Source organism: Apteryx mantelli, chromosome Z (assembly GCF_036417845.1).
Source record: "Apteryx mantelli isolate bAptMan1 chromosome Z, bAptMan1.hap1, whole genome shotgun sequence".
Taxonomy (NCBI): Eukaryota; Metazoa; Chordata; class Aves; order Apterygiformes; family Apterygidae; genus Apteryx; species Apteryx mantelli.
In genome coordinates this window covers 33,473,731-33,499,498 of record NC_090020.1, presented here as the reverse complement: position 1 = coordinate 33,499,498, position 25,768 = coordinate 33,473,731, and the positions used below count along the sequence as shown (strand labels likewise).

The 25,768-nt window shown below is 38.2% G+C and overlaps 1 protein-coding gene across 1 annotated transcript; it reads right to left on the bottom strand.

The window, feature by feature from the left end:
- Window positions 1-551: 551 nt before the first annotated feature.
- On the bottom strand, window positions 552-25,649 carry HABP4 (hyaluronan binding protein 4). The gene is made up of 7 exons (XM_067315950.1): window positions 25,255-25,649; window positions 15,008-15,158; window positions 14,086-14,247; window positions 11,840-11,923; window positions 4,838-5,006; window positions 2,859-3,041; window positions 552-1,767 (listed from the first exon to the last, which is right to left on the bottom strand). The coding sequence occupies exons 1-7, from the start codon at window positions 25,559-25,561 to the stop codon at window positions 1,711-1,713; spliced, it is 1,113 nt and encodes a 370-aa protein (XP_067172051.1). The 5' UTR covers window positions 25,562-25,649; the 3' UTR covers window positions 552-1,710.
- Between the last annotated feature and the right edge of the window lie 119 nt (window positions 25,650-25,768).

Genomic DNA, 25,768 nt, shown 5'->3' with positions numbered 1-25,768 from the left:
TAGAAGAGCAACAGCAGATAAATCGTAAATTGCAATGATTTCAAGTAGTAACTTGCTCCTACAAGGTAAAACAGTCCTTTACATTATTTCATCCAGCTCAGTAGTTCAAGAAACAGCAGCATTGGTTCCCATAATTGCTTTTGCACATTCTTTCTACTGTAGTTTTTCAGATTATCACTATGCCATTAGAATGAGCTCTTTTTGGAATTTAAAATCTCATGTTACAGCAAACTGTCATATAGTGCAATTCAACAATACGAGAAGGGCCATTTGGGCAAACAAAGTCTGGGCAAACACTGTATGGATCATATTAAAAAAACAAAGAAACAAACAAGAAAAAACAGTGGTTTTCCTAGGATTATATCCTAAATGCATGAAGCCTTACCACTGAGATAAGAGTTACTCTGAATTTCTAAACACTTGTCACTCTTATTAGAGCTTACTCCAAAGCAAAGTAACAGGTTTCCCCCCCACCCCAAGTCTCATCTGCCATTTGCTCTCAAAGGAGATTATTTAGAAATGGTATAAAACAAAGTGAGGCAAAGAAGAGGAAAAGAGAAAAGTCTATATTCATCCTGCTTTCCCAGTAAACTGACAGAGTCCAAGTTGAGCAGGAATTTGAAGACTCCTTTGTGGCTGATAGCCATTTCCAGTATGTCCAGTGTAGTTCTCCTCTCATTTCTTTCCCTCATCATTTCTGGTACAATTCGCTCGTTTCTCTCAGATTCCTGAGAATGACTCTGAATACTCCTTTTGACAGAGAAAGACTTAGGGTATCTGACTCAGGTTAAGAAATCATGTTAAAGCTGCAAGGAAAGGACCATCCCATTTCATCCTCAGTGTTACACAAACTTCTTGATAAGGCAAGAGACATTTTAGCATGTAGTTGCTCCTGCTAAAAATAGAAAGCTTCCTTAACAGTTCGGTTCTGTCTTTATATCAAAATTATTATTTTACTTCACCTTCAACATCTTCAAAGCAGTTGCAGATTACAGCTTGTTACTGAAGCAAGGCTTGTTATAGTCAGCTATCAGTTAAAAGTGCCTGTGCTGTCTTAAAACTAAGATCACTCCTATCTAGAGAGATGATCACTGTTTTGGGTGAGTAACATTTGCTGTTTATGTTTTTTGGACTACAGTCAAACAGCAAAAGCTTCAATCTGTTACTCTGACTTGTGAAAATAACACCTCAAACCCAAACCAATGAGCACTTTCCTTTATTTGCCAGCCGCCAAAGAATTGCAGCTTGTAACTGCGTAAGATATGCAAAGGTACACTTCACTCAAAGAAATAGGGAAAGGAGCTTTCAGATGTCTACAGTGATTTGCTAGAGTCCCAATTGCAGACCATGTTGTATAGCTTACATTTCACTGTGCTGTCCTGGAAAACTTGATATAATTGCTATATACACATTTTAAACACTGTACTCTTGAAGTTCACTTGAATCCTTGTAGTAAAGTACCATATGCCTTCACACAGTTTCCACAAGCAGAGGCAGACACAGGAACCTGTGACAGAATCCCAGTCCACTGGTATCTCCAGAACCCCCTTCCAATAGCAAAGGGGTGCAATCATTTCACACCAAAAAGAAGAAAAAACAAATCAGTTTTTCGTGTAGACTCAGACTTTCTTTTTCCACAGCAACATAAAATTGGTCTCTTCACAGCTACACCAAAGCTACTTTGCAATACCATCATTCACGATAGTTCCTTCAAGCTAAAGCAGGAAAATCCTCAGGGTCATCAGGATTTGGAGCAACAATCTGCACCTATAAAGTGAGAAAGGAAGGTTTTTAAAAATTGCATGCATTTCAAAAGCATCTGGCAGCTATTTTTTCTTTTTTTTTTTGGCCCTGAAAAGGTTCCATTCTTCTAGTCATCCAGACTAAAGATTTGTATCACTCACTTTCACAGAAATACTAAACACTTATCTCCAAAGTTATGACTACTATTATTGTTATGGTGTGAACATGTTTATAATGCTGGTATCCTGCCTGGGCAGGACCAAAAGATCTGCAACACTGAAGTGAAAAAAAAATAAAGCAAGTCAGCCTTTCAATTTCACCCAAAACCCTGTTTTTTTAGTAGTGTGCATTATTAGCTTTTTACATTCCAAGGCTGCTGCACATATTTGGACTGCAGCTTTAAAATCTGTGCTCTGATACCTTAAAAGAACCTCTTTCATTCAGATGAAGCAAACTGCATCAAATCACTTCCATACCATTCTTCAGGTTCCAAACTTTAATCAAAGCAAGTATTTTACTCAGACAAAAGTAAACTGAAACCTTACATTATTGTGAAGAATACAGACGTCATTTTTAAACGGCCAAACACATTCAGATCTTGTTCTTTTTAAGAGGAAAAAAACCAGTGGAAGTTTGTTTGTTTGTTTTTTAAGTTAAACTATTTTCATGGAATCAGTCTAATACAGTTGTCGGCTTACTTAGTAAACACTTGTAACCTCCTCTGTCTTCATCTATTGGGTTCCAGATTTACTGATTTCACCCTCAGTTAAAGTACCATCAGGGTATAACTGATATTTCTGGTACAACATACAAGCCTTTAGTCATTTTAATTACTTCCCCGTTTATACCAAAACTCATTGCAGAAACAAGTCTTCATTGCATCCCTTCCTCTAGTTACCACTAGAGCAAATAGTAATCCGACCTTTGAAAGTTATGTGTTAGTTATCTAAGCTGAACTGGAATTTAATTTTAAGTAACTCAATACGGGTCAGGAACTCAAAATAACCAGGCTAACATACTGTGAGGTAGGAATTAGAAATAATTCTGCTGTCACTAATGAAATCTAAAATCTTGTACAAAGTAAAAACAGCAAAAAAACAATAATCCTCCATTACCACTACTTCTGGCCGAGGCCCCGTCTCCTCAACTCGTCTGCCACGACCACGACCACCTCGTGCTCCTCTTGATCCACGGCCAGGGCGAGGGAGATTCCCAAAATTAATATCCAGCTGAGATGTTATATCATTCACTGCTCTTCGAAAGACGTGAGAATCATCTTCAAAGTCTTCTTTTTGCAACTAAAAAGAACATCTGGTTAGAGCCTAGAACTTACACATACAAACTTTCTTCCTCCCCAACGCACATACACTTGTGTTGCAAACTAAGCAGCGGATTAGTCAAGATGACATCGCAAATAGGAGACAGACCTTAACTTACACAGGGTGTGAACAGAAGCAAGATAATCACAGTTTCCCAGATACCTGGGCTACTTCTTTGTTGGCTCAAATAGTCCTGAGGACAAAATCTTCCATACCACCTCCATAATAACGAAGAAGTTTTCAGCAATACAATCTACAGGTTTTCTAAGAGACTAGACAATCCGGCTTAAGCTTCTTACTCCTACAACTGTCTTGAAGTAATGGTTAGAAAGCCATACTAAAGCACAGCAGCTGCATTTAGCTACTAATTTATCTATTACTCTATTTGTCTGTAGCTATGAGATTATTGCTGTTTTAAATCTGTGTCTCCACAGGAGCCAGCGGATGTAAGACTATTTCTCATCATTGCATTGAGGTAATATGCCAATATATACGTAAACTCATCCCATGCATTGATAAGTTATTATTTGATGATGAGTTATTATTATTTTATACAATGTCTAAAACAGTGATCTGACTTGTCCATATTATGCAATTCCTGTACATCCTGTTCTAAGCTCATTTCAGTAAGGTCCCTTGATACTGTCAGTTAAGAAAGTTTAGGAGCAAAAAGAATAAGCTTGCGTGCATTCTTCAGACACTTGCATACACCCTTCAGAGCCTGTGAAAGCTAGTCATGATTTTTTTTTTCGTGGTGGGGGAAAAGGGAGGTGTGGATGATGGTAATTGTGACTGTGCTAAAAAGGACATGGGCAACTTCAGTATTAGAGTCTGTCCCTAGAAGTGCTCAGTGATCAAAAGTGATTAAGACTTATAAAAAAAGCTGTAAGTTTGGATGTTAATATTAGAACTACACAAAGGATAAAATGTATATTGCACACATGCACACAGACTTTAACCACGGATCAAAACTCCATCATGCTAGGCTATGACTATACGCAAATACTTCTGCAACCTCCAAAATTTAAAATCCAAGTAAGCAATAATCTACGAGTGAATCCTCCCCCTTCTCCCCAACACCTCCCAATCATATCAATAAACTACAATTCCTCCCTGAAATGCCAGTACCAGTAATATGGTGGAAAAAGAGTTTGGGAAGGAAGGCGGAGGGGGGGGAAGCACATGACTACAGAACAAGGTCTCCAGAGTTACTTCTAAGAAGCAGGACCTGAAACTGAAAAAAAATTCTTCATATATTCCAAGTGCACAATGAAAGCTGGGATCCAACAAAGATGAGAAATAGGACACTTAGCATCCAGACTAACAGATGCCAAAAACAGAATTTTCAATATATACATGCAAATGTATACTGGCAAGTATTCTAAACATGATTCAAAGTTAGGATACAAGAAGTACTTCGTAAACCAAGTTTCTCTAGTGATGTTACTAGAGATCTACATAGGTAGCGGCAGCAAGGACACAAATTTTGTATTGCTAAACCTGAACTATAAGGTAGAAAAATTTGAGATAAGTATTATTTGATATGTTACATATTTGCATTACATAAAATAGGGGCGATGATTTGAGAGAAGAAAAATGAATAGGTAGTAAGTTTAAGGCAAGTTTGAGGGCACATATATGATTACAGTAACAAAGCTTGAATATGAATTTCTAGTCTGCTCAGATTATACTAAAACTAGTAGAAAAAGAATGGAAACAGTTTCCTAACCCTGGGCATAAAGCAGAGCTTACAGAAGTCCTGAGGCAATGCTTACATCATCGCTATATTTTGACTTGTGAATCACCACTGCTTTGGAAGGAACAGTGGATTCTGGCTTCCGGATGTTGAATTCAGGCTTTGGTCGACTCTGTTGCTGAAGATTTTTCCACTCATCTAAGGTCATTTCTTGAACTACTTCTTCCATTGGCTCCCCTTCAGCAACTCTAAAGGTTTATAGTTGTAAAGTAAAAACCATTAGCTTGCAACATGCCCAGATGAACAAGAACACTAGTCGCTAAAGAAAGGATATCATATTGTAAGTTCAAGCACTCTGAATTCTTAACAAAGACAGTCTGTCTTTTGATCTGGCATATTCTCAACCCTACCATTTCATCAGTGGATCTACTCCTAGCAAATATAGCCATAGTTATAAAAAACACCCACACATACATATATATACCAAGCAGGTTAAAATACTCCAATTGCAAGGTTTTATTGACTGCAGAATGACAACATGAGATGGAGTCATGTTTCAGTACAGCTTCCAGCCCTCTAAAAAGAGCCAACCATATTTGGAAACTTCTAGTTCATTATTAGTATGTCCTTTGTGAATTTCACAAGACTTTTTCCACGTCTTTGGTCAAATGCAGTAGAGTGCAAGGGACAGAATTTATCACCTGCCAAAAATAGACAGATTAACCCTGGTCCAAGTTCAAATTCGTCACACACAGTGCAATAATGCTGACATGATCTAGGAAAACATAAGGAGCATGTCAGAGTCTGCCTTGTATATCTTTAAACTAAAGAAAAAAAGGCTACATGTCCAAGGCTGTATGTCTGTGTTCAGAGATACATGGGATGAGACTAAAAATCTTTCTCCTCCTCCACCCACCACCGTCTGTCTATTTGTTCCTGCCATTTTTCTGATGCTGACCATCACTATCTCGCCCAGGACCAGCAGCTGCAGGTGTACCTTTTAAGGATACTTGCAGAAAGCTATTCCCTACCAAACAGGGCCAGATACAGAGAGCACAACTCATTTCACCAACACATTTATTTCTTGTTACAGAACAAAATCGGATACCATGAACTAGAGGAAGCCTTGCAGTGATAAGTCCCATATACTTGAGAAACAGTTTCTTCCATCTCTCACCCCAAACTATTATGCATGGCAACAACAGTTGAAGACAACTAAATATTTCACTAACACTGTTTTTCCCCACTTTATTTCCCTGGCAGGATCAGAGTTCAAGTCTTCTTCTATCAAATTCTGAAGATTAAGAATAGAATTTTCCAGCGTAAATACACAGCTGATTAGATGCAAGTTTAGAAATTAGTCTTCATCATGGAAAGATGTAGAGACAAGTAACAATCAGTGAACTGTGCATTTTGTCTTTGCAGTTGTACAAGTACCCTAGCAGAACACATTCATTTGCTGGGAATGCTCTGTACATTTAGAAATAGCTTCTGTAAGAGCAGACTTATTCTCTACTTGATCTTGTACAGAATTATCTTATTACCTGCCAGTCAACATTACGTCATTTTCCTGAAGCACCCAGCATATGACAGGTAGAAGCATAGAATTGAACTGAACAGTAAGAGAGCTTTAGTTTTGGTTTAATTCAGAATACAGTTTTAAATAAACTTCAAAAAAAAAGACACAAGTCAAAATATGCAAGCCCTGTACTATACGCCTACCCTCTAGCATGCCTTCATACCCTGTTATTTAGAAAATTTCAGGTGTAAAAAACTGAAAACTAAGATGACTGATAAACACTTTGTAATTCTGAACCGACTAAGAAGATCTGACCCTATATTATTAGAAGGACTGTCAAGAAAAATGAAAAGGATACTGGTGAAAGATGCAGCTACTTCTAGAAAAAGACCAACAGATCCCGTTCCATGTGCAAAAGCATTAAGAACTGCTTGCACCCCAAACACTTCAATTTGTCATCCTGAAGAGGAAGAAATCAGATAGTTTTAGACCAACTATCTGAAGCTTCAAATCTGGGAATATGTGTTAGAAAAAACAAAACTATTTGCAAGCATCCATAAAAAAACACACACCCTAACAAAAAAAAGGGGTTTTATCAAATCAGGCTGACTTCTTCCTAAAAACAAAGCAACAGCCACTCTGACAAGAAATAATCAGTAATTCAGATATCCAAACTTCAGGGAAGGCTCTTGACCTTGCCTCCCATGAAATTCTCAACACGTTACAGAGTCAGTTTCAGACCTTGATGAGACCTGTAGGAAGATACAAAACTGGCTGCAACACATACGTGGGAAGTAGCTATCAATCTTTTAAACTGTGAAACAAAAATGTGTATTTGAGTGGAGCTTTAAGGCCAGTTTTGTTCAGTATTTGCAGTGTAAAAAGTAATGTTCACTATATTTTCTATGGCACAAACTTCAGGGAAGAAAAGGGCAACAGTGCATGTGTTGAAGAACAGGGAGGCACTGCCTGAGTGTTATGAGATCCTAAAGAGACTAAATAAGTTGTTAAAATAAATAAAAATAATAAAAACAGGACGCAAGTCCCAAGGACAAGCAGAAATACTCAGGCAAAAGTATCAGCTGCCCAAACACAAAATGAAGAATCATAAGCAAGGTAAAAGCCCTGAAGAAACCCTCTTACACACACCCCAAAACATTATTGCAAGTAACTTAGTCAAGCTGAACTTTAAAATCAATAGCATTTGCCCTTTTTGAAACAGCATAACATTATAAGGACATATGTCAACAGGAGTTTTGTTTGGAACAGACATCATCGTCTAGTAGAGTGGAAGGATTATGGCACAATGTCTCAGCTGAGTAATATATTCCAGCCAGTGCCAAGTGGGAACAGCTAGAGAGTTCAGACAAGAATAAGAAGATACATGACATATAAGGAAAGCCTTTGAAGAGGAGCTGAGGAGGAACAAATACTTATTAAAGCAAAAATATATATATTTTTGCATATCCATGGTGATTAAGACAAGATATTTGGGAGAGGCGAAAAAATACCACCACAGTAGCTTCTAATGCTAAGGACAGAGAAACACTGAAAGAGCATGCAGGGATACTGAAAACCATCACTAGAGGACTTTAATGAGCAATCAGACAGGTATTAAGAGTGGTATAATTATAGTTGGTCCTGCCTTGGGTTGGCAAGATCCCTTTCAGACCTAATTGCCTATGATCACAGTACAACAGAGGACATTCTGCCTTGTAGAGATCACAAGTACTGTTTAAACAAGTATACACGTACCAAAAAACAACCATTCCTGTTGCAAAGGAAGTGTTGAAGAGCCTACACAGCAAACTTTTGGTTTCTCAACTTGAAAGTATGATTTGATCTTTACTTGAAAGGATGGTTTCAACTGCTAGGTTATTAGCAGAAGAAATTTGTTTTCAAACACCGAGAATCCAAGTGGAAACATCTACCATTAGCGAGAGACAGCAATGGGAACCTATGTATCATATTTTGGACAGAGACCCAATTGTACCTAGTTATTTTGGGCACAGAATCTGCCTAGAAGTACACTCTGTGCATTACCTTCCATCCTCTAACCTTATTCATTTTTAGTAACTGCTTGTTGTGCATTTTCATTAATCAAGTTGATAAAATTTGGTACACCAACAATCAGGTTTACAAAATAGTGCCAAATACCTAAGCGTGGCCTCTAAACATGAGGAAACTGTATTCACAATGCAAATATATACCAAAATACTAAACAGGGAGCTTCTAGTAATGGCTCCTACTGCTTCAGTGTTTTTAATGGATGACTATAATCCTTAAACTATTCATTGTTTACTATGCACATCTTTCTTCCAAGAACTGCTCTACATGAACACAGTATATATATACATATATATATATATGTACACACACATATACACACACACAGAAATGAGGACTAAAAAAATGGCATTCAGTTCAGCTGCTCAGCTAATTTTCATGACATTACTGATACTGGGACTTTCTGATCATTTGTTTCCACCACTTAGCTGCACAATGCTTTCTTGATGAAAACTGCATAAGAATTTGCATGAATTCCCAGTAAGTACCATTTACAGAAGCCATGGTTCTTACTGCATTACAATCACCAGTTTAAGAAACTCTGAAGTTACACCAGGTAAGATAAGATCAAGCTACAACAGTATGAGTTAACTACAGAAGAAAAACACTGAGCCAAAAACTTATAAAGATTTGGTCCCATCTAAGGATAGCTTTATATCACTTTTAAAAAGGCAAGAGATGGGTAAATAGGCCTGCAAACTTGAAGACAGATTTTGAAAGCCTCCTATTAAATGATTTGAAGAATACATAGATCCACCAAAAAGAAGCAAGCTCCCGTGTCATCAAGAGACAGAAAGAAAACACCACAGAATAAATACTAATTCAGCAAGTACCTTTGATAAGAAATTGATTAGACTGTGTCATACTGGGTGGGGGGGGGGGGAAGCTATTAATTTGAAGTACCAGGCAACAAAAATTTATTATATGGTTTGGGCTGTGAAGACAATTCCAACAGAAACTCAAGCAGCTGTGAGGACAACTGAACTAGTATTATTTTATACTTATTATTTGCAGAAAAAAGAAAAAAGGCATGCAGTTTGGGGTGCTATGAATAGCAGAGAGAGATGTTGCTAAAGAGTCAAGAGAATCTGAAGATCTTAGAAATTATAACTTTGTTTATATTATGCAAGTATAAAAGAAACTGTGGTCCAGCAACACTTCACAAATGGAAGCTGAACAACAGCAAGGTGGACACAGTACTAAAGGCAAGAGTCAGTAGTTTATGTAAGTTTGTAGATGTCTTTGTAGAGTTACACTGAAGCTAGTCAGTACAACACCAGAAAGTTGTACAGTATCTCCACACAGTCAGAGAGATTATTTCCAATTTCCAGGTATTTCTTTCCTTTTTAGAAACAGAAACAGTTATACCAGGGAGAAGAAAACAACAACAACAACAAAACAAAAAAACCCACAAGTTTTTCACCTCTTATCTCAATACAAGCACACAACTGCAACTAAGCAGTAGAGGAGAAATAGATTCCTTGAAGTTGCTGCATTTAAGAAGATTCGAAATGAGAACAATCCTGGCAGTAGCTTAAAAACAAAACAAGGAAAACCCACAAAATCTTGAGGCTCTAGAGGGAACAGAAAGTAGCCCAGCTAGAAACTTTTGGTCATGTACGCCACCTGCCAGAAGACTGCAACTTTGGAGAGCAGGGGCAACCTAAATGGACAAGACCTTAAAATTCATTTTTAAGCATATCATGCCTGAAAACTGTATTCCAACATCTTCTTTTAAGAATAAAAAAATAGTTCCACCTTGTTAACGGAGTATTCCATAACAGCCATTCCTAATTACATAGGCACTACTTAGCACAGTATTCTCTCTTTAAAATACAGAGTCACCAAACTGATATTAACCTCAGGAGTAACTGCAATGAGGTATATATAATTTGCACTTATTTTGTATACAGATTTGAGATTCTTCAAGATATTTACATCACTGAAATACTACACAGAAGTTCGTATCATGTAGGTTACTTGCATTTTTGAATCCTACAGATTTCAGTGGACTATTCCTACAGTAAGCTTCTTTAAAAAACAGGAAAAGGAATAAAGCAATTCAGAACAGCTCACAGTCTGACCAAACACCTAGTAACCTTTGAGAAAGTGAAAAGAATTAAAGCCAGCTGGCAGATTCTGTTAGATGCTTTTGCTACTAAGTATACTTTTCATGCCTATGTTCCACATGGAACTGGTGTCAGGACACATTGACAAAGAGCTTGAGTTTCTGGCTATGATTTCAGCTACCATGAAGTGGAAACTGATACAAGCCTCTGAAATGAGTAACAATATCATAAATTTTTTAAAAAAGCTGAATAGCTATTTTACTATTTAGCTAAGTTAATCAGTACAGTGCAATTTTGACAGATTATCTACACTACCCATATGATTTAAGCTAAACTAGAAACAGTTTTCTGGAAATGCAATAGCCTTCATTCAATTCCAGAGACAGATTTTTTTCCCCCCATGTATAATAACTTTTAGCTGTAAGTTAATAATAATAATCTTAAATAAAAAAAGTCAAAGTTAGATCAACTTAATCACTTAGGGAGTTGTACAGTTTGAACATAAAACAGGTTGTGTGTGCTAGTCAGTGCTGTTAACTGTTGAGTTAAAAAATGAACCAAGGCAACCAATAAATATAGCTGCACCGTTACAGGTTGGGGGAAAAGTCTTTGGAACAACAAGAGAGAAAACTCACATATTTCACCCCCTTTTACTGTTTCAGGGACATTCACTATAAGCAATTAACTTGTTCTTCAAAGTCTCTTACTTATACAGAATTGTCTAGTTACTTTTTCTGAAGGCAGAATGTTTATTTGGTCTGAAGTACATTATCTCATCTGAACACTGATAACAATGAATGCCAGAAGAGGAAGGGCAGATTTCTCTCTCATTTTCCATAATTTTAAGGCTCACTGCAAAACCATTTCCAGTAAATCTTTAAGCTCTACAGAGGCCCTTCATGAATGACAGATATTTGTATGGTATTAGTAATTCATCAATTACTGCCTTGAGAATTTATGTTAGTGTATTTTAAATGTGTTGCACAGGTATCTTGAATACCTTTTTCTTATAGGGTACCTTAAGAAAAACAGGACAGCTTTTACAAGTTACCCAAATTAAAGAGGTTACTGACAATATGCAGGCCCCCTAGTAGTCATCATTAAACCTTAGGAGCATAAGCATCACTGATCAACCAAATGCAATTTGCAGTTATTTAAATTAAGCTAGACTTTCTGTACATAAAGACGTCCAACACTCTGAAAGTTTCTATATTATTATGGCAGCATTTAAATGCTTTAGAATTAGGGACTTATTTTGTTGAGTAATACAGAAATTCAGAAAAAGCTTTTCTATTTTTAAATATTTGCACTAGCAAAATTTCCCAGTTCAGATTTCAAGAAGTGTACCTTCCAATACAGGTCAAGAATATCAGTAACAGGTTTTTTTTCTTTGCATTTATAAAGAAAATACTTAGTCAGACTATACTTGTTCAGAGGTTCTCCTTCAGGTGCCCCTGGCTGCTCAGCTGTTTCTGCAGTCTCTTCCATTGGAGCAGTCTGTTCCATCTCACTGAAACAGTAAACAAAAACACAAGAAGTCTTCATGGGTCATGTTGGAAAAAAAACTTGTAGATCAATACATCACTTTTTCCAGGCATCATTTCTTGGGGGGGTTGGCAGAGGGGAGGAGGTGAATAAAATTCCGTGGTTATAAGAAGGAATTTGATCTATTAAATAACTAGATGAGTGACTAAAAATGAGAAGTATTAGGAAAACTCTATTTCTATGCACTTTTATTCCCCACCAAAAGAAGCGAAAAGCATGCATGAAGACAGTCTGTTCCAAAGATGAAAACTAATGGCAATGCTTGATTACAATACACTGAGTTTTGGTTTTGTGTATTTTATTTTCAACTATTAAAACAGAAAAATTCATACTTGATGCTGAAGTTGATATATTTTCCTTTAACACTGACATTAGTTCACTGTCAAATAAGAGCAATGGCATACTTATTTTCATTACACTGATAAGCATACACTTCATGAAGTTATTATTTTCTAGCTTTAATGCATCATTAAGCACAATTAAGGCACAACAGAGATGCTTTTAGAATTGTTTAGACAATCCCAATTAATGTCACTTCTACTAGATTCACCACATTACACAAGAAGGTACTGCTGTCTCATACTCATAAGCCATGAAGCTGATGCTACTGAACTAAAAGTTTTAGATGGGAGACAAAAGAAGTAATCTTAGCTTTCTTGAACTTTATGAAGTTTACACAATCTTCCATGACACCCTAAAAAGCATACTTACACAAGTTTTGTACTCTTGGTCAGGTACTTTGTGTTATGGTATTTGCATAGCTGATTCCCATTTTGAAAAGCACAAGTACCTAACCAATCTTTTAGTAAGAGATCAAAGTTGGTGCAACCTTTCAGAAGAACTTGGAACATCGAAACCTGAAACTATTAGCCACGAAGGTTTTTTTTTTAAAAGAAAGAAGAAAAAAAACTTTTAGCCAGATAATCTTAAGAAACCTAGTATACATTGACAAATATTGCTATATTTGATTGCCTGAAGTCATGTTTCTAAGTCATAAACATGAAATCATATTTTTAAGCATGATTTTGTGAATGAATGTGTATGTGGACAGAGATCTTTGCTGGAAGCTGGAAGCTCCGACTTTTCTCTGTCCACAGAGAACTTCCATTTAAAAAGTGAAGCTTCATCAAAACTGGCTTGTGAAAAGTTGGTCTAGCCACATATCGGAACAAGTAATTTTCAAGTAACTTTTGAAAGCATATTTTGAGGTGCAAAGAATGGAAGAAAACTGTGATTTCTAGGGAGTTTTTGCAAACCCAGATAGAAGCCAGTAAGAAAAATACAGAATTGAGGTTTTTAAAGATGAAAAAAAAAAGTCTAGCTGACTATTAATAGCGTTCCAAATTCTGTCACTGATCTTCATATACTTTATAATGTATTTCAGTAGCATGGTCAGTTAAATATTATCTCTAGAACTACACTGAATTGCATTACAGCTTTGCCATCTATAATTCAGACACAATACATAAAACTTGAGAAAATGGGACTGTATCTTATGCCCACTGACAAGGTATCAGTTCTTAATCGGCGTTGGAGCAATGTCAATAAACACCAGAGTCCAACTTACACAAATATTTGGGGGAGGGGAAAGAGTCATAATTTATTCCAGTTAAAAAATTTCTTGGTCTAGTCAAGCAGATTTTGGCCCTCATTCAAGGAATGTCACTATGCTTTTGGCTACATTTCATCTCACCAGCACAAAGAAGGGACAAGAGTTCAGAAAACTGTAAAACTGTGCTCATCACAACAATTAATAAAAAGCAAGAGGAATAAAGCTTAAAATACCCATGAAACTTTGAAACCACAACCATACCCATTCCACAGAAAATGATGATCTATGGTGGGCACAAGTTTATATTGTACCTCATCTCATCTTTAACTGTTCCCCAGTTGCGAGCTCCACTTCCACCCTTTTTGTTGTCTGCTCTCATTCCTCTAGAGAGAGAAACAGCGTTCTTTAAGTTTAAGAGCTTTCCTTCCATTAGGGCCTCAAACTAAAACCAATACTGACTTTTTGACAGCTGACTTGGGTATAGAAGAAAGAGACAGAACACTTAGAGATCCCAAAGGGCTGAGCGTACTGTTTACTTGTACACTACATAAGAACAAACACATGAGAACACTTACGTTTTATCATTCCCACTTTGTCTTTCAAATTCACGTTTTCCTCTTTGGTCAAAGCCATCAAAACTTCTATTTATTGCACCACCTCTTCCTCTGCCTCGCATTCCACCTCTTCCTCCTCCGCGTCCTCTTATTGGCCTTTCACGGTCAAATCTTTCAATTGGTCTAAAAAGAAGTTTGCTAGTCAGATTTTTGTTGTAGTTGTGTCATTAAAAATGGGCATAAAGTGAACACAAAGATGAAATTATTATATATAACAGGAAACTTCAGCTGTTTATTGAAAACAGAAAACATTGGAAAAAAATATGACACTCTTTAAAGAGTGTCATATCTTTGGTGACTTTATGTGACTTTATTAGGCAATAAGCCCACTATTCAAACCCATACTTATATGCAGCTGCTAACAAGGTCTTTGGAATTTTAAAATACCAAATATTGTGATGGAAAGTAAGAACAGCCATGCTCTTAAGTATTAAGAGTTCAGATGGGATTATTCTGTTACCTACAGAGAAAGCAAAAAGGACATGCATTCATTATTCAATAGTAGGCGTATGACAAATGTATATTTTGAGTCTGAACCGTAAAATCTGCTCTAATTTGAATTTGCACATGTTCTGCAGAACTTGAGTTATGAGAATTCAAAAATAGAATATTTGTCCTGCAGACTAAGGGTTAAGTTTCCAGAGGTTAACACTTTCGCTAAGTGTGAAAAATACAACTCAAAACTAAAAGCAGCTCCAAATCAATCTGCAGGGAAGCTGAAGTTACAGCTCTGACAGATGTGAACTGCCTCAGTAATCTCACACCAAATATACACACTGATAAGGCAACTATGCCTTCAAATCACCTCTGGCTACTAGGTGTTCAAGAAGTTCAAAGTCTTTCCCTTCCCACCTCTGTGCAGACCTCCTTAGATGATACATACTTTTCTACTGTGAATTCCGCTTGTCTTTCAGTTTCATAGGAACGGTATTCCCTGAAAGAGGGTCTCCATTCAGATTTGTCCTGTTTTATTTCTGCTCCCCTGTTGTCATTCCATCCTTGCTGTTCTCCCCGTTTAGGAGCTCGCTTCTGGCCTGCACACACACACAAATTACTAACAGTTTTAAATAACCCACATTAATCAACTGAATTGCAGTTGAACTACAGACTGAAGTGAGTTGACTATACCTTATGGCCTTCTCCTTTACCCTCTTCAATCCTGAGTCCACCAAAATATTAGAAGCACACAGTTAATGTTACCACAAACACTGTCTGTTTCAAAGACAGTTACTTTCTTTCCCTTCTGTATTGGTAAGTGTGCCTCAGGCAGATATTTGGCTGGAATAGACACAGTTCAGCCACTTCCAAAAAAAAATCATGCTAGAGGAAAATCTCATTTTGCTCACAGACATAGAAAAGGAGAACAAAAACTGTTTCTGCTATGGTGTCTCAAAGAGCTTGCTAGCATACTACAGAACAAGACAGAGAAACTTGGCTGGAAGATATGAATTGCAAAACTGTTGCAGGAGCAATGAAGAGAAGAGGGAAAGATAAGGGTAGTTACAGACAGGCATTAGTTCTTGATCATCAGACAACACACTTCCTGCTAGATGGACTGAATTAGAAGCTGAGCCTACACTTCTCTACTTTAAGCTCACAGCTTATGAAATCCAACAACAAAATGGGGGTCACCTCCTCCTCTTACTGCTCTATGGAGAAGGGAACCATTTACTAACACTATGAGTCACTGAGTTTAAATAGCAGAAACCCGTACAGTAGGTACAAGGGCTCCAACATTACTAATTAATTCTAGAATATCAGAGTAATCCAATATGAAATTTAATCATTTTTGTTGTTTCTTTTGTTTGGCTATTGTTGTGGTTGAAGAGGAGGTTGTGGGTGTGGGGAAGGGGAATTGCATGTTAGAAAACAGAATAAATTAATGTTATCCGGTCAACCCATGTACATCTGGCATAAGAATAAAGTTCATTATATGCTTACTTCTCCACTTTCGCAAATTCTCTGCTCTCTTTAGGACAAAGTTCTCTGGAAGGAAGCAAGCCTTTCATCTACTAGACCCCTCTATACTTATACTGCTCGTTGCAGAAGTTTTAGGTTTAAGTGAATCAGGAAAGGAACTGCAGAAAGAGAAACTGCTCAATGAAACTGAGCTCTTCCTTCCACAAGGAGTACCTGTGCAATGTTGAGGAAGTTTCTGAATTCATGTTAGTGGGTACATGACAGTCCTGGCTACTGTGCCTCAGTCTCTAGTATATAGAAAGGAAAAAACCTGCTCTGTGTGACAATATTAAGATGCAAATGAATTCATAGCTCTGTAAGGGGGGTGGGGGGGGGAAGACTTCTGTTCAAAGAGGTGGCAAGCATAAAGGTCTGACCTCACTGTTAAAAAGAACGCTTTGGAGAACTATCCACTCAATGGTGGTAAGTAAGTTTTTTGTTATGCAGTAAGGACAACCATATTTGTATGTACAAGACAATTTAATTTGTATTACACAAGCAACCCTAATTTTGATGTTCTTTAAATTGCAAACCACTTTATATAGTATATTCTGGCAATTTTGTTTTCTTGAGGTTGAGTTCCTCATTCCTTACACAACAGCAACTGTATTTGCCTCCTAAAAATTAAGATGTAAAATTTGAATACAGAACAACTTTAAAATTAGCCTCAGATAAAGCTTTTCAAGTTAGAATGCTTTAATCAAAAGCAAAATTATAAATAATACAAAACAAAGTAATTCAAACGTATGTAAACATACTTCAGTGCTGTTTGGAAAACGTGTCCACTGTATGCACATTCCAGCTGTACCAACTATTATACAAGTGTTACTTCCAAATCAGGAATCTTGCTATGTATAGCTAGTAGAGAGATTCCTTTTGATCTCGTTTTTGATACCTTATGAATCTGAACAGGGAACCGCAATGCGAGGGTGCACTGTTATTTATTTTTTGAACCTCTCACTGCCTATCAGAAACATCAGTTGTTCCAAATAGAGTAACTTAACAAGAATGCAGTAGTCACAGATCACCTTCCCTACATACTTAACATTAACCTCAATTTTACCCAGAGATCCAGAGAACTCCTTAGTAGTAGTAAAGCAATGCCAAAATAATGAGGATGCAAAAGTAATTTTAAAGAAGACAACCACAGGTTCTGTTAGCAACTACCCCTTAGAAGTGCTTAAAAAAAAAGTCATCTTACCATACACACCAGTGTAGCACATTTCACTAGCACTGACTGTGCTAGACAAAGCAGTCAGCTCTATTGATTTCAATGTAAGGCTATTTCACTTTGATTCTAACAGATGACTAATTGTTGCAGACAGCAAAGATGAATTTTAAATACCAAAAAGATTAACTGGGATACTTACAACCCATATGAAAATATTTTTTAAATGGGTTTGACAGATGCGCAACAGTGGATTAAAAATGTACAATCGTAGCAAGCACACCTCTCTAACAAACAGCAGGGCAGAACCTTGTGACCTCTTGTGAATCAGTACAAATACAACACAATTTTCAGCTCAGCATTTAAGGGCAAAGCAAACTAGGGTTTGGCAGTACTGACAGCATAAACTATTCATTTTTAATCCTCTGCCATATGCCTGTCACAACGATGACCCATTTTTAAGTAGCTGAAGGGCCACCTATCCTTGGCAGCGGTGGGGGGGGGGGGGGGGCGGGGAAGATAAAAACAAAGGCAGTCTTGTATAGTGCTGCCATGATGTTTTTCTTTTACAACGAAAGATTTGGGCTAAGCCTTGAACCTTCATTAATTACTTTTAGTGTACTCCAATTTTGTCTATTTGTTTACATATACAGAATAGTAGACAGGCTTCCTTCAAAACTTTGAAGCAGCCCAAGAGTTTTGCAGATCACCTACATGACATCTTAACACCATGCTGGAAATTTGAAGGTTGCTCTTCTCTAATTACCAAGCTTAGCCCCTATTTAAGGTGTTTTTCACATGTCTTCCAGTTGCATTAGTATTAAGCTGAAGAGGTCACCCTTCCTCACCTCACCACTACTCTCCTGGGAAGTTCCTGCACCAGTCTAGTTTATCAGCTGAGTTGCCCATCACTTCACTTTCTGAACTGATGAATCAGAAAAATCCTCATGCTTAAACTGTTTCGACAAACTTAACTTTTTTCCAGCAGAGACAGCTGAGCCATAGACAGAATCACACTCGTAAATAGTAAAAATACCAGGTACTAGGAGCAGACATTGTCAGTTAGTGACAAAAAAAAAAAAGAGCCCATTTTACCAACTACTGCTAAAACTCTACATCCTACAGAGCTAGAGCATTTCAAAATTTTTCACTTCATCACAGTAATACTTCACTATCAGTATTATTTTAGCTTTTATTGCAGCATTTAGGTAGGAAGACTTTCTAGAAAGTGTTTAAGAAGTCTGTTTCACCAAACTCAACTGGGAAAGCAGAAATGCTATTTCTAAGAACTTGCACTGTCTAGTTCCTTGCCACTAGACATCTATGTATTAACAAAAGGATTTAAAACAACTCAGCAAATTCTAGCTGCCTTTTGAGTCTTTTCATCTAGCTTTCACCCAGAGTTTCTCTATCCATGACAAAAAAGTAGAATTCTTCCCGGGGAAGAAACATTTTTCTAGTTTTTGTGGGCTACTCACTGCTCCCTGCTGAGACATAGCACTCTCACCAATTTTTTTTTCTTAAGGGAAAAGGGAGTAAATCAGTAGCAGGTTCACTGTTTTCCATTAGTCAAACACAAAAAAGCTCAACTTGCAGTTGCTATCAGTCACTACAATCTACAGCAGAAACTTTGTTCCAATTGCCCCATTCCCTTATCCAAGGAGTATGCAGGTGATGGTGGCAGTTTTCATGCAACTCATGGGCTGAAGGAGATTACTACTGAAAAGAACACCAAAATCTTGTATTCAGACCCCAAATCCAGCTGACAATGCTGTACCAGAGTGTTTTATGGATTCTCATAAGCCTGAGACCAACTCATCCCACTAAAAAGTTGATATTCAAACCTAGTTAGAAAATTGCATCAATACTTCATTTCCACAGACGCAGCCAGAAATGAAGTAGTACCAAACTAAGTTATTTATGTTAGACCTAAGTAACATACACTGGAACAGAACAAAGGCACATGTTTTGACTCATTTAGGCAGAATATTAGAGCAACCATAGCAGACCAGACTGAAGATTTATATATATTTTTACAGCAAAATAAAATTAGGGAAAGAAAACAATGGCAAAACACTTCCCAGCTTCTGGCAATCTACACTTACTTTTTTTTTTTTTTTTTTTTTTTTTAAATCAAAGGTGTAAACATTAGTTTATGGAGGGACAGATCCACAGAAGGACTGACACGTCTTTACTGGGATTTCTCTCCGAACAGATACATATTTTTGTCATCATCATTGTCCTACAGCAAGAACTGACACAGGTTAGTTACACTGTCTATAGAAAAAGTATTCCTTCTCCTTAATTTACAAAATCTGTCTGAACTGATATCCCTTTATTTCTGTATAATAAGAAACATTAAATAAATATTCTGTCTTCTCCAAGTCCTACCTGCAGTTCTAGATACACTTCTATTGGACCTTCACACAAACTCTTTGCAGAAAAAAAGCCTCAATTTAACTTCTACCAATAGATAAATGATTCTTTAACTTTGATCACGCTTGTCACTCATTTATGTACCTTTTCTAGTTTTAGTATCTTTTTGAAGCAAACAAAAGAGCACACACTCTTCAAGATGCAGAAACACCAGATTCACTCCAAGGCATAAGAATTCTTTTTCTGTTTTCCTCGCTACTGTTTCAGTAATTCCTAACACTGTTTAACTTTTAGACTGCAACTGGAAATAGACCTGCTCTTCTAATACTATCAGTCCTAAGCACTCTAATTCAAACTACCATAGTCCAGGAAAGAGAGATTAGAAAAATCTTTCATGGTACATATAGCTAGCAGTGTTGCTCCCCCATCTCCACACACATTCTCCCACACATATTACTTTATATTTACTGCTACGAAATTTCATTTGTCATTTTATAGCTCATTCACAACATATATTGCAACATCACTTTGCAGCTCTTGGCCATTTTAGTTTACTGAGCTAAATTATCTTGCAATAGCAAATCTCACTGGTCATTTATTATTTATCCCTTTTACAGATCTTTTTGCAGATTTCCCACAGATATAAACACAAAATAAAGAATTCAGACTGGGTTTAAAATTTTTCATTTCCATACAAGTTTCAAATGCCTTGTGGATATCCAAACAAAGCTAACAGCAGCACATTAATTGGTCCTAAAATCAAATCTCTCTTTTCATTCATTCAAAGAGACCCATACCTGTCATCCCTCAGCTTTAAGCTTAACAGCTCATTTTTAATGAAGAAGTCTGTGCCTCAAGAAAGAATTTAATGGGAGTTCTGAAGAGAAAGTAAGAACAGAAACAGAAATACTGCTCTGGTTGGTCTGGAATGATAGCAAGTGGAGAAATGGCACTATCATTCAAGGATCCCTGTCATTAATTAAGGCTCCATGGAAGGATGCTACTTCACTAGCATCTCAGTAACACAGTAATATGTATATGATTAACATATCTTTCTTTAAAAATTGCATATTTGTAAATATTAAAAAATGGTTCTCACCTGCAGGCACTTTTTATTTGGGGATTAGAATATAACAGATTTAAGACTGCATGGACAACTTTAGTTCTTCCCCTATGTATATGTGTAAGTCCATGTGATTTTAATTCTAACCTCCTTGATTTTAATTCTAACCTTCAAGTGCTTAATTTTGTGAACTATAACATGGGCATGGCTAATTAAATGATTTGCAAATTATACTACTGTCACTCAAAATACAAAAAAACAGGCTTCATCTAGTTCATGCTACACATCAAAGACAGCTAAATGGAGCTAGACTCCGTGATATTTTGTTTCTATGTGTGCCAGTACTCAGTTACAGAATTGCCTAAGCAGCTTTCTTCTGGACAATCCTTATGACTGTTTCTGAAACAATGATACTCGAATTATTTAAAGAACATGAGAACTGCAGTCAGTATGACTTAAAATTCCTCAGAAACATTCCATGCCATATTGACCTAAAACAGTAGCTAAAAATGCAGTCAATATTCAGGAAATACATGTAAATGTTACATGATTTGAAACATACATGAAAGAAAACCTTTTAGAGGTATTAGCAACAAAGGTTTAGAGATTTCCACTGAACAGAGCTTTTTACTGCATACTCAACAAATTTAATTTGCCTGGACTGGTAAAGAATGCAAGTTCTGCATTCTCTGGGTCTTTTGAATAAAGAGCTGGCAAGTGTAGTTTGCTAAGAGTGAACTGAGTTAACATTAAGGGATGCAATTAAAAAAGCTGTAATACCTACAAACAGCCTTTACCCTAATCCTCAATGCACAGTTTAAGAATGACAAAATGAGAATGTCAGTAAGAAAGAAATAAATATAAATCATTATGGTCAAAAAGTAGGTTTAATATGTTTGGTAGATTATGAAATACAATTTTTTTTTTTTTAAGAAAGATTAAAAAAAATCTTACTTTTTTTTTTTTTAAACTAATCTTACCATTGCATCAATTCACAACAGTTTGGATTCTAAAGGTTTAAGTACTGAATTACCTGGTAAAGTCAACTTCAGAGACTTTTTTCAAATTGGAACAATTTCCAGAAATTAAGTAAAAACTCTTCTGCAAATGACAGTCATGAACCAAATAAATAAGACATTGGCTTACAAGGTTTTGCAAGGACATCTCCCATTTTAACATCAAAATGTAACACTAAAGAAAAAAGGTCTCTCAGTACTTCAAAGCCTTACATTTATTAGAAGTTTGAAATCATACAGAAGGTCTAGGCTTGCTTCAAGTCTTTAAGTAAAGACTATTTTGTTCAGATTTAGTAGGCTGAAGAAATAATACAATAATAAAAAAGTAAAATAAACTTTTACCAACATTTTTGCAGCCCAGATAAGCAACGTATCCCAGTAACTGGATAAAAGTAGTACAATGCAGACTGAATTTTGTCATCTCAATCATAAAACCAGAATCTGCTTCAGCTGTTCAGATGGGTCAAGATGCTCCTTTATGGCATTTAATTCCTAATTAGCAAAATGAAATTAGAGGGAGTTGCACCCTAAATCTGACAACTTTAAAAAAAAAGTTAATGAGAGAGGAAACAAAAAATCTTTTAGTCCATTTAGTTTTTCAGGTCTGGTCGATTTAATGAATATTATTTATCCCTCAAATAAAGGGCCACTCTTCCAGTGACATGGCCATCATTAGAAGCTTTACGGCCAAGTTCAACTGGTGAGAGGAATTTACTCATTCTCACCCATTAACCTGACAGTTCCCTGAGTCTTTTATTGTATCCAAAAGTTCTCAGATTGAAACCTGTATACCAAGTCTCTCAACACTGTATGATCCAAATAAAATACCATTTTCCCCCTTCCAAAAGCCTAGATTTTTCTCCTCTGCCCATCACTTGCTTTATATTTGTCAGCTATGCTATCACTGAATATGCCCTAAGCCAGATGGCATTATCTCAGCAAGCCTGTCCCAAAAGAGGAGTTGGGCCTGCAGAGAGAGCACATCAAGAGCAAGAGCACACAGGCAGGCACCAGTCTCAACTCTCTACCCTAGTTTATCGTCCTGAGCACTGTACGGTTACAATCCTTACTTCACAACAAGCCAAAGATACGTACACAGGAGTATGCAAAATCCAGGAGAGTGCCTTTGAAGAAGGAAGTCCAGTATTTTTCAGAGCAAACGTCAGCTCTTCTTAAACTAGATGTTCATTCACTTTCCTAAAGTCTCCTATAAGCCAGCATTCCTTTTCCCATCTTAAATTAGCAGGAAATGAGAACAAGGTGCACACACTAGATGCTGCTGCATGGAGAAACTGAGTTTCTTGATATCAAGTAACAGAGAATAATCAAAGACAGTGTCTTCCGTAACCCTGTGGACTGTTTTACACAGAATTATGCCCAGAATCTACAAGCTAAAGACATCTATGGACAAGTAGGAGGTAAAAGTAGTACTTCATCTATTTCCATGGTCCAGCAGGCTACTAGTAACAGCCACCACTTGCTCTAGAGCTTTCAAATCAAAACTTAAAATTTGCTGTTCCCTGAACAGGCTCCTTTGCCTTATGTTGATAACTAAAGGAAAGCATCCTTAAAATAAGCCAGTTACTAATGTGAATAATGGTCTTCTAGACAGAGATCTTAAAGTCACATAGGAATCTCAGAAGACGATAGTTTTAGACAACTGTTTGGAAATGACTACTTGTAAGATCATTCTCTACAAAGTTTGTCATTAATTACTGCATATTTGGCATTGAGGAGTCTCTGATCCACAAGATAAATAATTGTTTTTGGCTAGTACAAGATTTTAAGTCTAAGTAATTGACTTGGTAGCACTGGAAATGCCTTAATGAAGCAATAATGCTGAAGCGAGGGGCATATGACTATGGAGTAGTCATGTATAAAGTACAGATACTTGTATAAAGTATTAAAACATGGTTCAGTTGTTACTGTGAACCTAACAGGAGCTGCTGCACTGAACAATTCTATACTTAATACTATAGGAGGAAATGAAAACCTAATGCTGTTAGTTTCATTGCAATTCTATGTAGCAAGAGACTGGGAATTTACATGTATTTAAGAGGGAGATAACTAGTCTTTTATGCAAAGTTTCTCAGCATTAGGCAGTCATCAGCCAGCTTTTATATACTTCTTTAGATTTTGTCTCAAATCCAGCAACATGAAGCTCAACACTAGTTTTTTAAAAGAAATGAAATAGCCAGGGAGGGGGGGGTGGAATCCAAACCCTAAAAATGCAAGATATAGCCCAGCAGAACGTTCAGCTGCAAAGAAGACACTTCTAGACATTTTGATATAAAAGCAGAATGGTCAGACTTACCACAACAAAACTGGCTTCAAGCATCAAAACCTAGCAGCTGAAAAGCAAATATGACCACTCCTGAACATTATGCTAAAGAATTCACCCAAGAAAGAAAGAGCTTTTATTAAAAAATTCAGATATCAATGCAAGCTTAAGACAAACTGAGCAGAAATCCCAGTCCATACTATAACCTCGAAGAACCTGAGGTGCTATAAAAGTCACCAAGATACCAAGAAGGCAATGTTAGAAGGTTCAAACCACTGAAGTGAGATGGCCAAAGTGCCAAAAGTTGAAATGTACCAAAAGGGATGCTAAAATAGCAGTTAAACAAAGATGCCACCGTGGAAGAGTTAGTACCAATGCAACAAGGTGTTTTTTCCATTTATCTCTTATGATTATTTCTAAATTTTTAATTTCAACATCCAAAGGCCTGTTTTCCCTTTAAAGCCTTCTGGGTCCATCAAAACTCCACAAGAGTGAGTCTGCACAGCATGCTGAAGTACAGTCACCCAAAGTAACAATTTAATTATCACTTGTTTCCTCAAGTGGACTTTCAGGTATGCATTTACAACAGAAAATCCTGGGGCTTTTCAGTACTTTAAAAGTCCAAATATAAAGGCTTTCAGTCTTCAGAAAACTGTAAGAACATTTCTCGTTCCTCATCGCATCAGGGTCTTAGAAGAATGAGCTCCACCACAAAATAAAACGGGGGGGGGGGGGGGACAGGGAGAGCGAGAGGCTCACCTGAAAATAACGAGAGCACACCCACACACCTCTCCCTGGATTCACAGCTCCCAAGCAGCTGGAAGAGCTTTTACTTGAGGATAAAAAGTAGCTCCTAAGCATTATTTGTAGCTGCGCTACCTTTTTCAGAAAGGAGCAAACTTAGCACATTCCTTACGGCTCAGTGGGCTCAGTCATTTCCCCGGCTCACTCTCAGCCCTTCGCCGTAACAGAAACGGCGATCTGATTCCCGAAAGCAAGAGGCTAAATTTACCACCGAGGCCATCACCGGCGGCATCACCCGCTCCGCTGTGTCAATGCCTGAACGAGACACTACCCCCCCGCCCCCCAAAAAAGCCCACCCCCCCCTCTAAAAAATACCCTCCTCGGAAAAAAAAACCCCGCAGCGGAGCGAAAGCCGCGGCCAGCACCCGCCGAGGTGCCGCCCGGGCTCCAGCCCCGTCTCGCGGCGCCCAACGGCCGCCCGGCCGGCGCCGCCCGTCCCCTCCCCGGCGCGGGGCCGCCGTACCGGGCTGCGGCGGCGCCCCCGGCGCGGGGGGGCTGTCGGGCTGCTTGCGCTCCTTCTGGGACTCCCTCTTGGGGGCGCCGGCCCTGCCGCTGGGGCCGGCTCTCCGGGCGGCCGCCGCCGCCGCCGCCGCCGCCGCCGCCGCCTCGTCGCGCTTCTTGCGCTGCTGCTGGCGGCGCTCGGCCTCGCGGAGGATGTCGAAGGGGTCGGACTCGTCGTCCAGCAGCTGGTAGAAGCGGTTGGCGACGGCGCAGCCGAAGCTCTCCTGCATGACGGCGGCCACTGGGCTGCCCACCACCCCCTTCATCATCGCCGCGGCCGCCCCCCGGGCTCCCGGCGCTGCGGCGGCTCCCGGCGCTGCCACTGCGCAGGGCTGAACCAACCCGCACCGCGGAGAGGACGGGGGGTGGGGGGGAAGGGAGGGGGCGCACGGGAACGGGCGGTGCGCCGCGCCGCGCCGCTCCCGCCTCAGCCCCGCCCAGGCCGCCGCGCCATCGCCGCTCCCCTCGGCAGCCAA